We start from the raw sequence: 12,918 nt of genomic DNA, 5'->3' as shown, positions 1-12,918 counted from the left end.
GGTACAGCTGAAAGAGTGGCTCTGAGTGTCTTTCTACCCCTTACAAAGAGGTTGGCAGGGATGCCCACATTCTGCCTTTCACCACTTACCATGTAGCCTTAGGTAAGATGCACTCTGAGCCTCAGTTTCCTCATCTGTAAAATGGGGATAGTAGCTGTGAATCTTAAGATTATTTGCAAAGTGGCTGGCATGAAGTAGATCCTTGGATTAGAGTTTAAAGCTCCAGGAGGGGAGAGTGGCTAGTTGTCCCCCACAAACCCCAGGGATCCCTAGCACTCCTAGCTTCTTGGCTTTCTTTCTGGCCAGACTCTAGAATTGCCCCCTCCTCAAACTTCAAACTCAGAGGCAGGGCAGGGAACAGTGAAGGAACAGCCCTAAGCAAGGCAGCCGGGAAGGCCTCATGGTCCTGTCCATAAAAGGATTTTCCCGGCCGGCTCCCTGCTGGCAGTGCAGCCCCGCCCAGACCTTCTCCATCTCCAAAGCATGCAGAGAATGTTTCGGCAGCCCCCGGCAGACTGCTCCAACTTGGTGTCTTTCCCCAAATATGGAGCCTGTGTAGAGTCACTGGGGGGGTTGGAGTGAGGAGTGAAGCCGGTTTCCTCCAGTAGGGAGGGGACGAGAGGGAGCTGGCGGGGGAGGCTGACATCACCACGGTGGCAGCCCTTTAAACCTCTCATCCAGCCAGCGCCCCATCCTGTCTGTCCAAGTCCAGACACGGAGACTTCACTGCTTGCAAGCCCTGAGGAACCCCGTAAGTGCATTTGTTGGGCTGGAGCTTGAGAGTAGCAGTGGGCGCATCCCAGACAGGACTCTGCAGGCCCTGGCCAGGGGGCAAGCCCACCCTCTCAGTGGACTGCATTCCTAATCTCCAGACAGGGTGGGATGGCATTGCTAGAGCCCCATGTCTCCCTCGGACTGGGTGGCTGGTTCTGGGGACTTGGTGGTGAAAACCACTGGAGTGAGAGGGAGGTTCCCCATTTCAGCCAGTCACATCCAAAGGGTGTGTGCTGGGCTCGAGGATTTGTCTAGTTAGGCTAAGGCTCTGTTGTCTGTGGCCCTCTAGGAGGACATCCAAGGAGGGAAGGAGGTGTGTGGATATGCTTTGTGCTGGAGAATGGGGCAAGGACAAGGGCCCTGGGGACAGCGCCGGAGGCAACGTGAAGGACCATAGAACTCTTCTTATATTGGGAATAGCCTGGGCTGGCAGGGTGCAGGGATGGGTGAGAAAGCTGCCTTTCCAGTCCACCCTCTGAGGGTGGAATGTCTTACTGTGGGCAGGGAGTGGTGGGGAGTACTGCCATGCAGGAGTTTGGGAGTGAGGAGCAGTATGGCCCTGGGACCCTTGCTGGTTCCCCTTCATGGTCACTATCAAAAGGATAGCAGTGAGGGTGGGCGTGCAGCTATGGAGTGGGGGCATTCTTCTATGTCCCCAGAATTGAGATGAGCCACCTCCACGCCCACGCAGAGATCCAGCTGTGCTCACTCCCACTCACGTGGAGAGAGGGGGCACAGCAGTCCTGAGCAGACCCTGGTTCTGCTTGTTTATTCTGAGCTCCTGCTGGTAGGCGGTGCCACCTGTCCCTGTGTAGCTGGACTTTGTACTGCCTCCACTGCCCAGCCTCACCCATGGGGCAGCTCAGGGGCGGGACCCTGGCAGGAGCCACAGGGCAGGAGGATCAAAGCCAGGCCTCATGTCCATCGCTGTCTGTGCTGTCCTATGAGGAATTGTTGTCTTCATGCCTCTGCGGGGGCCGCCCTGTAGCCATCTTTGTCTCTCTCCTCTCCACAATGGCTCCAAGTTGAGACTGGGGAGGTCTTCATTAGAGGACTTGAAGGAAATCCCTCAGGGACTGTCCCTTGCAGACCTTCCCCAGGAGGAAGAAGGGAACGGATGGTCGTGCCAGGTGGAGGTGAGGGTGGTGTGCGTTTCACACCCTCCCCTGTCTGACCAAAATCCGTATATTGTCTTCAGATTGAGGAGCTACAACATGGTGTACTTGTCACCATGAGCCTGGACACTTGGACTTCTACTGTCTGTTCTGAACCTCCCAAGACTGAAACTGGGAGGGGGGCCTGAGGGGGACATGCTCTTCCATCCTGTTCCTGAGTAGGGTGGGTGGGTGCTGGATATGAGCAGGATGGGGGAGAGAAGGTGGTGGGGGTGGGTCTGGGCTGGTGGACAAAGAAAGAGACAGAGTCAGGGGTGGAGGCCAGGATGTAGGACTGGCTGAAATCACCTGATCTCACCTAAGTTGGGCATTTTGACCATAGCTCCTTGCTCAGGAGTCCTTGGGTGGTTGGGAAGTGGGGGTGGGATGTAGGATAGGGCGGGGAAGTGAGGGACATGGCTGTTTGTAGCTGAATAGCCTCTGCCTTGAGGCTCTCTGGTATCACTGGCTCGGGGACGGGGAGTCCATCTCCCCCTCAGTGCCCAGAGAACCATGTCCTCAGAGTGGTCCAACCCTAACTTCACAAATAAGGAAAGAGATGTCTAGAGAAGTGGGTTGCCCAGTGGCTGACATGTGGGTGAGTCCATCTAGTGATTTTTTTTCTAACACGTTGTTGTCGGCTCAGGAAGTGATTTTGAGAAGGGATGAAGGCTGGGGTGGGAGGAACACTTGTGGATTTTCACTCCTCAGTCAAGGAATGGCTGTCTCCCAGGTCATTATCAGGAGACTGGCTCTGGGCAGCAGTCCAGCTGGCATTTCAAGGAGCTCTGCTAAGGGACAGGCGGCATGTGGGGTAGTTCACAGACATTGTCTCATTTTCGCAGCCTCTGAGATCAATGACATAATCCCCAGTTCCTAGACAGGGAACTCAAGCTCAGAAGGGTGGTCAGCCATGGGGAAAGGAAGGACAGGGCAGTGGGGTTGGCAGTTGGCCTGGGACCAGTGTGATGTGACAGTGTTCACCCTGCTTCCCACGGGGGCTGGGTGGGAGTGGGGAAGGGTCTCAACTCTCACCAGAGAGGGAGCTGGGTGAACGTGCTGACTGCCTATACACTCAGACCATTATTATCCTGTCCTAGTCTCTGATCCCTCTGAGGCCAGGGGATGGATTTAGACTCTTTTGGTACCTCTTTTGGAAGACTCTTCAGACAAAAGCAGGGCTGAAGGTACACCACCCCCTGTGACCCCTGTGGCCAGGCCAGGTTCCTCTTGACCAACCACACCCCTGTCTGCCCGGCGACCTGCCTGCCTGGGCCTGCTTCCACACCTCCTCTCTTCATTAGCAAGGCTCTTCCAAGAAGCACCAGGCCCAGGCCCTCCGGATGGCAAAGGCTGGACAGGGCAGGGCTTCCTGTGCTCTGCTGGCAGATTCTTGGCTCTGGAATGTCTCTAGAGGACTCTGACTTCTTGGTTACTCAAGCTACTCCAGTGGCCAAGAGCCTGAGGGCGTGAGGGAAAGCCGCTGGGTAGACCTCTCTCTGCTGAGAAAGTACAGCTTCTTTACCAAGAGCTCTGGGCTTTGGTGGCTTTCTAGAGCATGCCAGGGATGGGTAGGTTTGAGCCGCTTCAGCTGCTGGCCAGAGGCTGAGCTGACCTGGAGAGATGGAATTCTGGAGTTCCAGCCTCTGAGCTAGAGGGGAAAGTGAGAGTTTGAGGTAACTGTTCCTCGAGGCAGAGGTGGGAACCCATCTCCTAACTAGCTGGACAAAGACACCTGCTGGCATTGTTTTGGGACACAGGTGGCCTCTGGAAGGCCTCTCCAGTGCCTCTGTGGCCAGTCTTGGCAAAGAAAGAATGCTCTAGACCAGGGGCTGTCAACCTATAGCCCACAGGCCAAGGCCAGCCTACTGTCTATTTTTTTTTGAGACAGAGAATCACTTTGTTGCCCTGGTAAAGTGTCATCATTCAAAAACCTCAGACTCCTGGGCTCAAGTGATTCTCTTGCCTCAGCCTCCCACATAGCTGGGATTACAGGCGTCCGCCACAACACCCAGCTATGTTTATTTATTTTATATTTTATTTATTTATTTATTTCGAGACAGAGTCTCACTTTGTTACCCTTGGTAGAGTGCTGTGGCATCATAGCTCACAGCAACCTCAGACTCTTGGACTCAAGAGATTCTCTTGCCTCAGCCTCCCAACTAGCTGGGACTACAGGCACCTGCCACAAGGCCCAGCTATTTTTAGAGACAGGGTCTCGCTGTAGCTCAGGCTAGTCTCAAACCTGTGAACTCAGGTGATCCACCCACCTTGACCTCCCAGAGTGCTGGGATTACAGGCATGAGCCATCACACCTGGCCTTTTTTTTTTTTTATTGGCCAGGGCTGGGTTTGAACCCATCACCTCCAGCATCTACAGGGTCCTTTGAGCCACAGGCGCCCTGCCGCCTGACCTTTTCTGAATGTTTTATTGGAACAAAGTCATGCTCATGTGTTCACTTCTTGTCTATGGCTCCAGTAGCAGAGACCATACAGCCAGCAAAGTCTAAAATATTTACTGTCTGGTCCTTTACAACAAATGTTTACTCACCCCTGTTCCAGACCTCCAAAGATCTGCTATCCTGTTTCCTGGTGTTCAAGTTCAGAGAGGCTTCTGGACTAAGGGGCTGGGCCTGGCCCAGGTGGGTAGTGCTGTGATAGGTGTCCAGGATGACCACGTGCCCTGCACAGAGCCAGAAGGCTGGCCTGGCGTAGCTAAAAGCGGAGCTGCTTCTGCTCCTCTAACGCTCTGCCTCCTTTCTTCCCCACCCCGTCCTGCTTTAGCTCTCCCCCAGCATGGCCAACAAGGGTCCTTCCTATGGCATGAGCCGTGAAGTACAATCTAAAATTGAGAAGAAGTATGATGAGGAGCTGGAGGAACGGTTGGTGGAGTGGATCGTAGCGCAGTGCGGCCCTGATGTGGGTCGCCCAGACCGTGGGCGCTTGGGTTTCCAGGTCTGGCTGAAGAATGGCGTGGTGAGTGGCACCCTGGGAAGGGGGGCTAGGATTATGCCAGCCTGCAAGTCATGAGCCCCTGAACTGAGTGCCAAGCTCTGCCCTGTGTCTGACAGATTCTGAGCAAGCTGGTGAACAGCCTGTATTCTGACGGCTCCAAGCCAGTGAAGGTACCAGAGAACCCACCTTCCATGGTCTTCAAGCAGATGGAGCAGGTGGCTCAGTTCCTGAAGGCAGCTGAGGACTACGGGGTCACTAAGACTGACATGTTCCAGACTGTGGACCTCTTTGAAGGTATGAGGAAAAAGGGCTGGGCAGGTGGAGGACAGATGCTGAGGGAATGATCAAAATTTGTCCTAAGGGGTTTGCTAGTCTGTGCATAGTGGGAATGGAATACACCAAGAGAATTCCACACTACACTCAAAAGGCCTGCTGTGGGATCAACTGAAGCTTCCTTCGATTTAGGGACAACTCTTGTCCTAGTTTGGCCATTTTTCCATGACAGCGGGGGGCAGGCCTTGGCTTGGGTCCCTGTTTTATACAGTCTGACATTTGTCCCCGCTCTCCTCTTTCTTCTCACAGGCAAAGATATGGCAGCAGTGCAGAGGACCCTGATGGCTTTGGGCAGCTTGGCAGTGACCAAGAATGATGGGCACTACCGTGGAGATCCTAACTGGTTTATGAAGTATGTGGCCCCAGGGATGTCCTGCACTCTAAGCTTGGGTCTCTACATGGCAGGGGGGCAGCTCAGGCTAACCAGTCTATGGAAGTGGGCAGGGAGGTGATAGCCCCGAATAGACAAAGTGAAGGTCGAGGATAGCGGGGGGAATAAGACTCTAATACTTCTTTTTTTGTTTTTTGAGATAGAGTCTCACTCTATGGCCCTGAGTAGAGTGCTGTGCCATCATAGATCACAGCAATCTCAAACTCTTGACTCAAGCAATCCTCTTGCCTGAGCCTCCCCAAGTAGCTGGGACTATAGACCCCCGCCAAAATGCCCAGCTAGTTTTTCTATTTTTAGTAGAGAAGGGGTCTCACTCTTGCTCAGGCTGGTCTTAAATCCACCTGCCTCAGCCTCCCAGAGTGCTAGGATTACAGGTGTGAGCCGCTGTGCCTGGCCCCTTGTACTTCTTGATTCTTTGCTTTCTCAGCCAGTCTCATGCCTAGCCTATGGGGCAAGCTAGATTAAGTAAAAAGGAGAAGTGACTAGGAAGGCCCTGGGATTGTGCTAGGAAGTAACGGAGGGATCAGAGAACAGGTGGGAAGCATGCCGTCCTGCCGGGTCTTTATCCTGATTCCTCCTCTTTTAGGAAAGCACAGGAGCATAAGAGGGAGTTCACAGAGAGCCAACTGCAGGAAGGAAAGCATGTCATTGGCCTTCAGATGGGCAGCAACAAAGGGGCCTCCCAGGCCGGCATGACAGGCTACGGACGACCTCGGCAGATCATCAGTTAGAGAGGGGAGGGCCGGTCCGGAGCCCTTCCCTTCCCTAGTTCCTTGGCTGCAGTCATTGCTTAGCCTGCCTCACCCCCACCTGTGTAGTTCCTTCAGCCCCGGCCAAGCTTTGACGTTCTGTCACTGAGCAAAGGGGACTGCACATGGGCAGCTCCTTCCCACCTCCCCAGCCTTAGCCTGACCTCTTGCCCCAAAGCACCACTGCCCCAGCCCCTTCCTCCCAGCTGCCCTGCCACTCAACTGTCTCTCCCCTGGACTCTGCTCGGGTGGAAGCGGGCTGGGGGTAAGCCTGGGTTGGGGCAAGTCCACCGTCTTCCTGGGCTTCAAAAGCCCATTGAAGGAAACCCAGCCCAGCCTCCCTCTCTCTTTTCCTGGAATATCTTTTGAGTGGAAACTCAAAGAGGAAAAAATATATATATATACATCAATCTTTTCTCAGGCCTGGCCGGCAGAGTTTGATTCGCCCTAGTCACTTTGGTTTCAGTGCCAGGAAATCAGAGCAGGAACAGGCAGGTGTCTTGAGTCTATTTGTGTTCCTGGCTGCTGTCCCCTGAAGGACCGTCACACTTCAAGACTCTGGGAGAGTCTGATGCTTTCCAAGGAATGAGGCTGTGGATCAGGAGAGTGAGCCTCAGGGATTGAAGGGAAAGAGAAGCCACTTGACAACTTGCATTAGCTTTGGGGAGGCAGAAGGAAGGAGAGATGGGGTTGGCAGAATTGTTTGGAAGGTTTTTATTTTGGAAAAGCTGTGCAGAAAAAAATTCAACAAAATGTTGCTGTGAAAAGAGAAAACCAAATCTTAAGCATTAAAAAAAAAATCTCCGATCAGCCAACTAGCTTGGGAGGCCAAGAAAGGAAGGCAGAGTCACAACCTGAGAGGCAGACAGCTGACCTCCAGGGGTAAGGCCATTTCCCTGAGCACTTTGCAGAGGAAGACAGGGTGGTCGCAGGACTGGGGTTGCAGTGGCTCCCAAGGCTGCCTCCTAAAAAACACACGTCTGGCCCCTGCTCTGCACCTCTGCTGCAGGATCCTCTTCTGAAGCAGCACAGGCCCATGGCAGCCGTGCCCACCCTCTGCTGTGCCATGAGCACTGCACCAGTCCTTCAGAAGGATGGAGGGCGGGGCTAATGGTGAGGGAATAGGGTGCAAGGTTGGCTTCTGATCTGGGATCTGGGGTAAGGATAATGGAGGCAGCTGCATTCAGGACAGGCATGTCTGGGGGCTCTTCCCAGACTCGATCCCTAAGTCCTCTTCCCAAGTGACCCCAGTGATGTTTCCATTGAGATGCTCTCCTGACCATGGCAGCACCTTCTCAACCCATGCATGGTCTGGGAGCCCCATGCATGGGGGCACCTAGACAACTGGTTTGCCCAAGAGAGATGAGGATGGAGGCCTCCCAAGGAGGCACCTATCTCTTGTCCAAGACCTTCTTGCCAAAACTCTGTTCAGCTGGAGGAAGATCCTGCGGCTCTTGCCAGACTGCTGTCTGGTACCAATCCTCTGCCACTTGTACCTTAGGAAGGCCCTCACCCTGCTGAGCGTAGTCAGAGGATGCTGTGTAGGCCGCAGATTCCAGATGGAAGCATCAGGACGGCTTCCCCTCCAGAGCTCTGGAAAGTTGTGAGCAGCTTCCTAAGCTTCCCCACTTTCGGGAAGCAAGAGCCTGTCCCGCACTGAGTCTGTGAGGCCCTGCTATCAGCAGATCTGCTCCTCCTTCCCCTGCAGAAGGTGGAGGGGTTGGTGCTGATGAGAGCAGTCCAGGGCACTCTTGTTGTTCTGGGACAGGTTCCAGTCTCCTTGATCTGGCAGGTCTCGGGCAAGGAGGCCAGAGGAGGGGGGAGGACCCCTGCTCTCTGCTTCCACTCCGTCTAGGTCCTTGCTGCTGCAAAGTGGCACTGACTCTAGCTCTGTCCCCTCCTCCCTGGCTTTTCGGCTCCACTGGGGCCAGTGGCAAGGTCCATTCCTACAAAGTGAGTTGGAAGATACATTCCTCTGGCTCAAATATATTTCCAGCATGTAGTAGACAGTCCAGAAGACGGTAAAACAGCCGACCAGCACCAGGGTCTGGAGGAAAGTCAGGCACCCGTGTGAGGGACTGCAGTATTTCTCAGCCCAGAACAAAAAACTCAGGAAGTCTCTTCCCTTCTGGGGACTGCCTCTCCCACCTCAAACCACTTGTGCTTCCCCCCAACCCAGGCTGCCCTTTAAGAGTTAGCTAGAAGAGTAGGAATAGTGCTGGGGAACCACACTGCTGGGACCCAGGTCCTCCCAACCTGTCATTCCCCAGGTCACCTGGAGCATCACATCAAGGACCAACCCCTCCCCCCCAACTGACAGTCTTGTCTGCCTGTAGCTTGAGTTGTAGCCCCAATACCTTGAGGGTGTTAGGAGTGATGGTATAACCATCCTCTTCAGGAATTTTCAGCCCAGGTGGGCAGGGCAAAGTGAAGCCATCATGCAGGTATTTTCCACTCATGGCGCTTTCCAACAGCCTATGGAGAAGAAAAGGACACCCGACTGAACCCGTTTCCTATACCACCTGTCCTCACCCATCCTCCTAAGTCACTGCTGCAGAGAGGGAATCCCCACAGCAAAAAGGGGGAGCAAACTGTGAGCCGCCAGCCCACGGCTCTATCTACTGGCTTGAGACTGGAACTGGGAAGCCAGTTGGGATTCAGAGGGAGATGGGCTCCGTAGGTGGCCCTTTCTCCAGCCCCCTCTGACACATACAGCCATGCATACCTTTGTCTGTCCCTGATGTCTACTGGACCCCACACAGAGCCATACAGGGTTAGCTGCCAGTGCTGGAGGACGCCCACTTGCAACGATTCATCTCCTAGGGCAGCAAGCAAGGTAGTCATGAGCCAGTCCTCCTGTTGGCCACACCAAACAGCAGAGGCCCTGCCTGCCCCGCCACCCAAAGGGGCTCAGACCACATGGCCTCATGTAGTAGTTGTCTGTGTCCCACTGATCCCAGATTCTACAGAAGAGCCTCGCCGGGTACCCTTAGAGATGGAAAGGAGAGTTGAAAGGTTCCTCTCCAAAGCAGGGAAGTCTTCCCTTTATCTCTCATATTTTGGGGTTGCAGCTGGGATTTTGCTTGGAAAAAAAATGTCTTTCTACTAAATTAAAGAAAAGTTTAAAAACCACTGGTCTAGTGAATACCTAATTTGACTGGAATTTGGGAGGGTTGGGCTCAATTTACAGTCTCTTTGCTGATACTGAAGATATTTGATAGTCACAGATACTGTGACCCTCCGTAAGTCACTTCAAACCTCTGGGCCAGTTAAAAAAAAAAAAAAGTGAAAATTAGTCCTGCCCTTACCTGCCTACCAGGGCTGGCCGAAGGATGGTTATATGTGAAAGGACTTGAAATGTGGTTTCAACAAGGAATTTTGGTTGCTATCCTGAGGAGAAATGGATCAGTCACTTCTCCAAGGAATATGAGAAGTCGTATCAATGAACAGTTTCAGATATCAATGCTCAGTTTTTGGATGGGGCATGCTTGTTGGCATCAACCCTCTTGGTCCAATGGCAACCCTGAGCATTCCACAAGGGACTCCTTCTGTGGGGACTCTAAGATGCAGAGGGACCAGAGGACGAGCGGGAAAGGCAGGGCCCTGCGGGCAGGGCAGGGAGGCTTACCTACGTCCCTGACAACCAGCCTGTAGACCCCTTTTGCTCTTTCCCCCCAGCATCGCACAGTGGAGAAGGTCCAGTCGTTGAAGCCATTGGGATCCCTGGGGAAAGAACACAGCAGGAAGCCTGCAAGGCACGGCAGGGAGCTGACCCCTTCCTCCAGAAACATTCCTTTCTTAATGTAGTAGCTACAGAAATGAGATACAGCCATTTGGGAAGGTGCCATGGAGGCTGGGGTGGGGGGTGGGGGAGTTGGTGCTATCCGTGCCCCTGGGGTTTCATGGGTGCAGGGATCCACGCCATGGCAGAAGGTGCTGCCGTAGCCAGGAGGGATAAAGTGTGGAGTGAGCACAGGCTCAGGAGGCAGACACGGTTCCTTCTTACTCTCTAGGCACTTACTAGCTCTGTGCCTTGTTTCCTCCTGTAAAAGGACGTTACAAAGTCTATTTTACAGGGTTCTTGGAAGGATTAGAGAAAATGCACCTAAAGCATGGTGCCCAGCACATTGCTAGCACCTGAAGAAAGCATGTGCTAGATGGCTTCGCGCTGCTGCCAGGGAAATGCCCCGAAGTGCCAGTGTCCACTTCTCTCAGATCTTTTCACTGGAAAATCTCTAGCTGCAGAAAGAGCTCGGAGGACCACGGGCAAGTGTACGTACGAGTCCATGCTGCGGGGGGCGCCGATGAGGGACATCATGCCACTGGGGCAAAACAGTTTCAGTTCCAAGCTGCCGCGCCGTGGGTGAGTGATGGAGACTGTCACTGCCACGTGCTCCAGGGTCTTCAGCCCCGACATCTCCAGGTCCATCCTGCTGACTGTGGAAAGTCAGGCTGGGCAGCTGGGAAACCAGCCCACAAACACGCCCTCACTTCATCCCAACATACACAAAGGCACGTGCTCATTAAAGCCACACACACACATTTACACCAACCCTAGCAGGGCCCCAGCGTACGCTGGTAAATGGAATGGACTGGCTGCGTTCAAGTTTACCGTCTAGTTCCGAGTCTAACAGGGAAGACAACACATTCTCAAGATACAGTATCAGACCCAACAGAGCAACTTGAATCATGCATTCATCCCCAAATTATTTACTGAGTACATTTTAGGCACTGTACTAGATGCTGGGAATGTAAAGATAAGTTGGACATAGTCCCTGCCTTTTACCTGCAAGTGGAAAATGATATGAGATAGATGACGTGTATATAAGTGACAAGGGAACAGAGATGAGTCACATGTGTTTGGGCACAGTGAAGTGACACACACTCTGAAGAAGAGAATGAATCCAGATTGAAAAGAGGGTCAGTGGATGGTATTCTAGGTAGGGGAAATGGTATTCCTAGAGGCAGAAATGAGTAAGTCTCATGGAGAATACAAAGTTGATTAAAATAATACTGAAGTGCCAGCCTAAGCAAGAGCAAGATCTCGTCTCTCCTAAAAATAGCCAAGTGTTGTGGCAGGTGCCTGTAGTCCTAGCTACTCAGGAGGCTGAGGCAAGAGAAACTGTTTTTTTTTTTTTGAGACAGAGCCTCAAGCTGTCCCCCTGGGTAGAGTGCCATGGCATCACGCTCACAGCAACCTCCAACTCCTGGGCTCAGCCTCCCAAGGAGTCTCCTGCTTCAGCCTCCCAAGTAGCTGGGACCACAGGCACCTACCACAATGCCCGGCTATTTTTTGGCTGCAGCTGTCATTGTTGTTTGGTGGGCCTGGGCTGGATTCGAACCTGCCACCTTAGGTGTATGTGGCTGGCGCCTTAGCCACTTGAGCCATGAGGAACTCTTGAGAGTTTGAGGTTACCGTGAATTATGATGCCCTAGCACTTTACCAAGGGCAACAGAGTGAGACTCTGAAAGAGAAAGAAAGGAAGAAAGAAAGGAGGAAGGGAGGGAGGGAAGGAGGGAAGGAAAAACAGAAGTGGATAAACTTCAAGAAAATTATGTCAATGAAAAAATCCAATCTCAAAAAGATATACAGATGACTTTCATGAAATAATGTAACTGTGGAGATGGAGAACAGATCATTGCTAGGAATGGGATGAGGGAAAGGGTGTGGCCATAAATGGGTAACAACAAGGAGTCTTGCGGTAATGGCCCCTTGGGCTCTTGGTTGTGGGTGTGGTTATGCAAGGCTACATGTGTGATGTGATAAATTGCACAGAACTGCCAAACACAGAAGTACCGGTGCATGTGTAAGTGGTGAAATCTCAGTAAATTCTATGGATTGTGCCAACATCAACTTTTTGGTTTTAATGTTGTGCTATAATTGTGTGACACATTAACATTGGGAGAAAGGTATATGGGACTTCTCTTGTACATTTCTTAGCAACTTTCCATAAATCTATAATCATTTCAAAATAAAAAGCTTTTAAAAAAAACATTTAAAAAGCTACTGAAGTGGAAGGCTCAATGGGGGACTTTAAGAAATTAGATTGGCCGAGTGCGGTGGCTCACACCTGTAATCCTAGCACTCTGGGAGGCTGAGTCAGGTGGATTGCCTGAGCTCACGGGGTCAAGTCCAGCCTGAGCAAGAGTGAGACCCTGTCTCTAAAAATAGCCAGGTGTTGTGGAGGGCACCTGTAGTCCCAGTTACTTGGGAGGCTGAGGCAAGGGAATCGCTTGCTTGAGCCTAAGAGTTTGAGGTTGCTGTGAGCTATGATGTCACCGTACTCTACGCAGGGCAACAGAGTGAGACTCTGTCTCAAAAAAACACAAAACAAAAAACAAAAAAAAAAGAAATTAGATTGCTGGCTGGTCCAAAGGTAGTGAGTTACCTCACTTGGTTGTTCACTGTCACGTGAACTCCTGTTCTACTCTTTCCCCTCTTATTACTGCACTTGACTAGTCCTTTTTTTTTTTGAGACAGAGCCTCAAGCTGTCCCCCTGGGTAGAATGCCGTGGCATTACAGCTCACAGCAACCTCCAACTCCTGGGCTCAAGCGAGTCTC

The 12,918-nt window shown here is 52.4% G+C and overlaps 2 protein-coding genes across 3 annotated transcripts in view; one reads left to right on the top strand and one right to left on the bottom strand.

Annotated features, from left to right (window-relative positions):
* The first annotated feature begins 636 nt into the window (after window positions 1-636).
* Window positions 637-6,775, top strand: TAGLN (transgelin). Its single transcript, XM_012809578.2, has 5 exons — window positions 637-751; window positions 4,712-4,903; window positions 4,999-5,176; window positions 5,465-5,567; window positions 6,193-6,775. Exons 2-5 carry the CDS (start codon window positions 4,724-4,726, stop codon window positions 6,335-6,337), a joined length of 606 nt encoding a protein of 201 aa, XP_012665032.1. The 5' UTR covers window positions 637-751; window positions 4,712-4,723; the 3' UTR covers window positions 6,338-6,775.
* Window positions 6,776-6,845: 70 nt separating this feature from the next.
* PCSK7 (proprotein convertase subtilisin/kexin type 7) overlaps window positions 6,846-12,918 on the bottom strand; it is a 28,298-nt gene continuing 22,225 nt past the window's right edge. Inside the window, exons 13-17 of one of the 2 annotated variants that reach the window (XM_023517313.1) lie at window positions 10,636-10,792; window positions 9,984-10,165; window positions 9,081-9,174; window positions 8,713-8,830; window positions 6,846-8,402 (exon numbers count right to left, since the gene is read on the bottom strand). In XM_023517313.1, coding sequence (XP_023373081.1) covers window positions 8,034-8,402; window positions 8,713-8,830; window positions 9,081-9,174; window positions 9,984-10,165; window positions 10,636-10,792 — 920 coding nt within the window. In that variant the 3' untranslated portion in view covers window positions 6,846-8,033. The remainder of the gene's footprint in view (window positions 8,403-8,712; window positions 8,831-9,080; window positions 9,175-9,983; window positions 10,166-10,635; window positions 10,793-12,918) is intronic. The other variant, XM_012809577.2, reaches the window with a different exon arrangement.

Source organism: Otolemur garnettii, unplaced genomic scaffold (genome assembly GCF_000181295.1).
Source record: "Otolemur garnettii isolate 467f Iridium unplaced genomic scaffold, OtoGar3 scaffold00108, whole genome shotgun sequence".
NCBI lineage: Eukaryota > Metazoa > Chordata > Mammalia > Primates > Galagidae > Otolemur > Otolemur garnettii.
Note: the sequence above shows the minus strand (reverse complement) of the source record. Positions and strands in the feature narration are given on the sequence as shown.

Bases quoted from the DNA above. Each gene is read 5' to 3' on its own strand.
- TAGLN (XM_012809578.2), top strand. From the start codon at position 4,724: ATGGCCAACAAGGGTCCTTCCTATGGCATGAGCCGTGAAGTACAATCT. The intron at 4,904-4,998 runs GTGAGTGGCACC...TGTGTCTGACAG, and splicing joins TCTGGCTGAAGAATGGCGTG to ATTCTGAGCAAGCTGGTGAA. The intron at 5,568-6,192 runs GTATGTGGCCCC...CTCCTCTTTTAG, and splicing joins GATCCTAACTGGTTTATGAA to GAAAGCACAGGAGCATAAGA.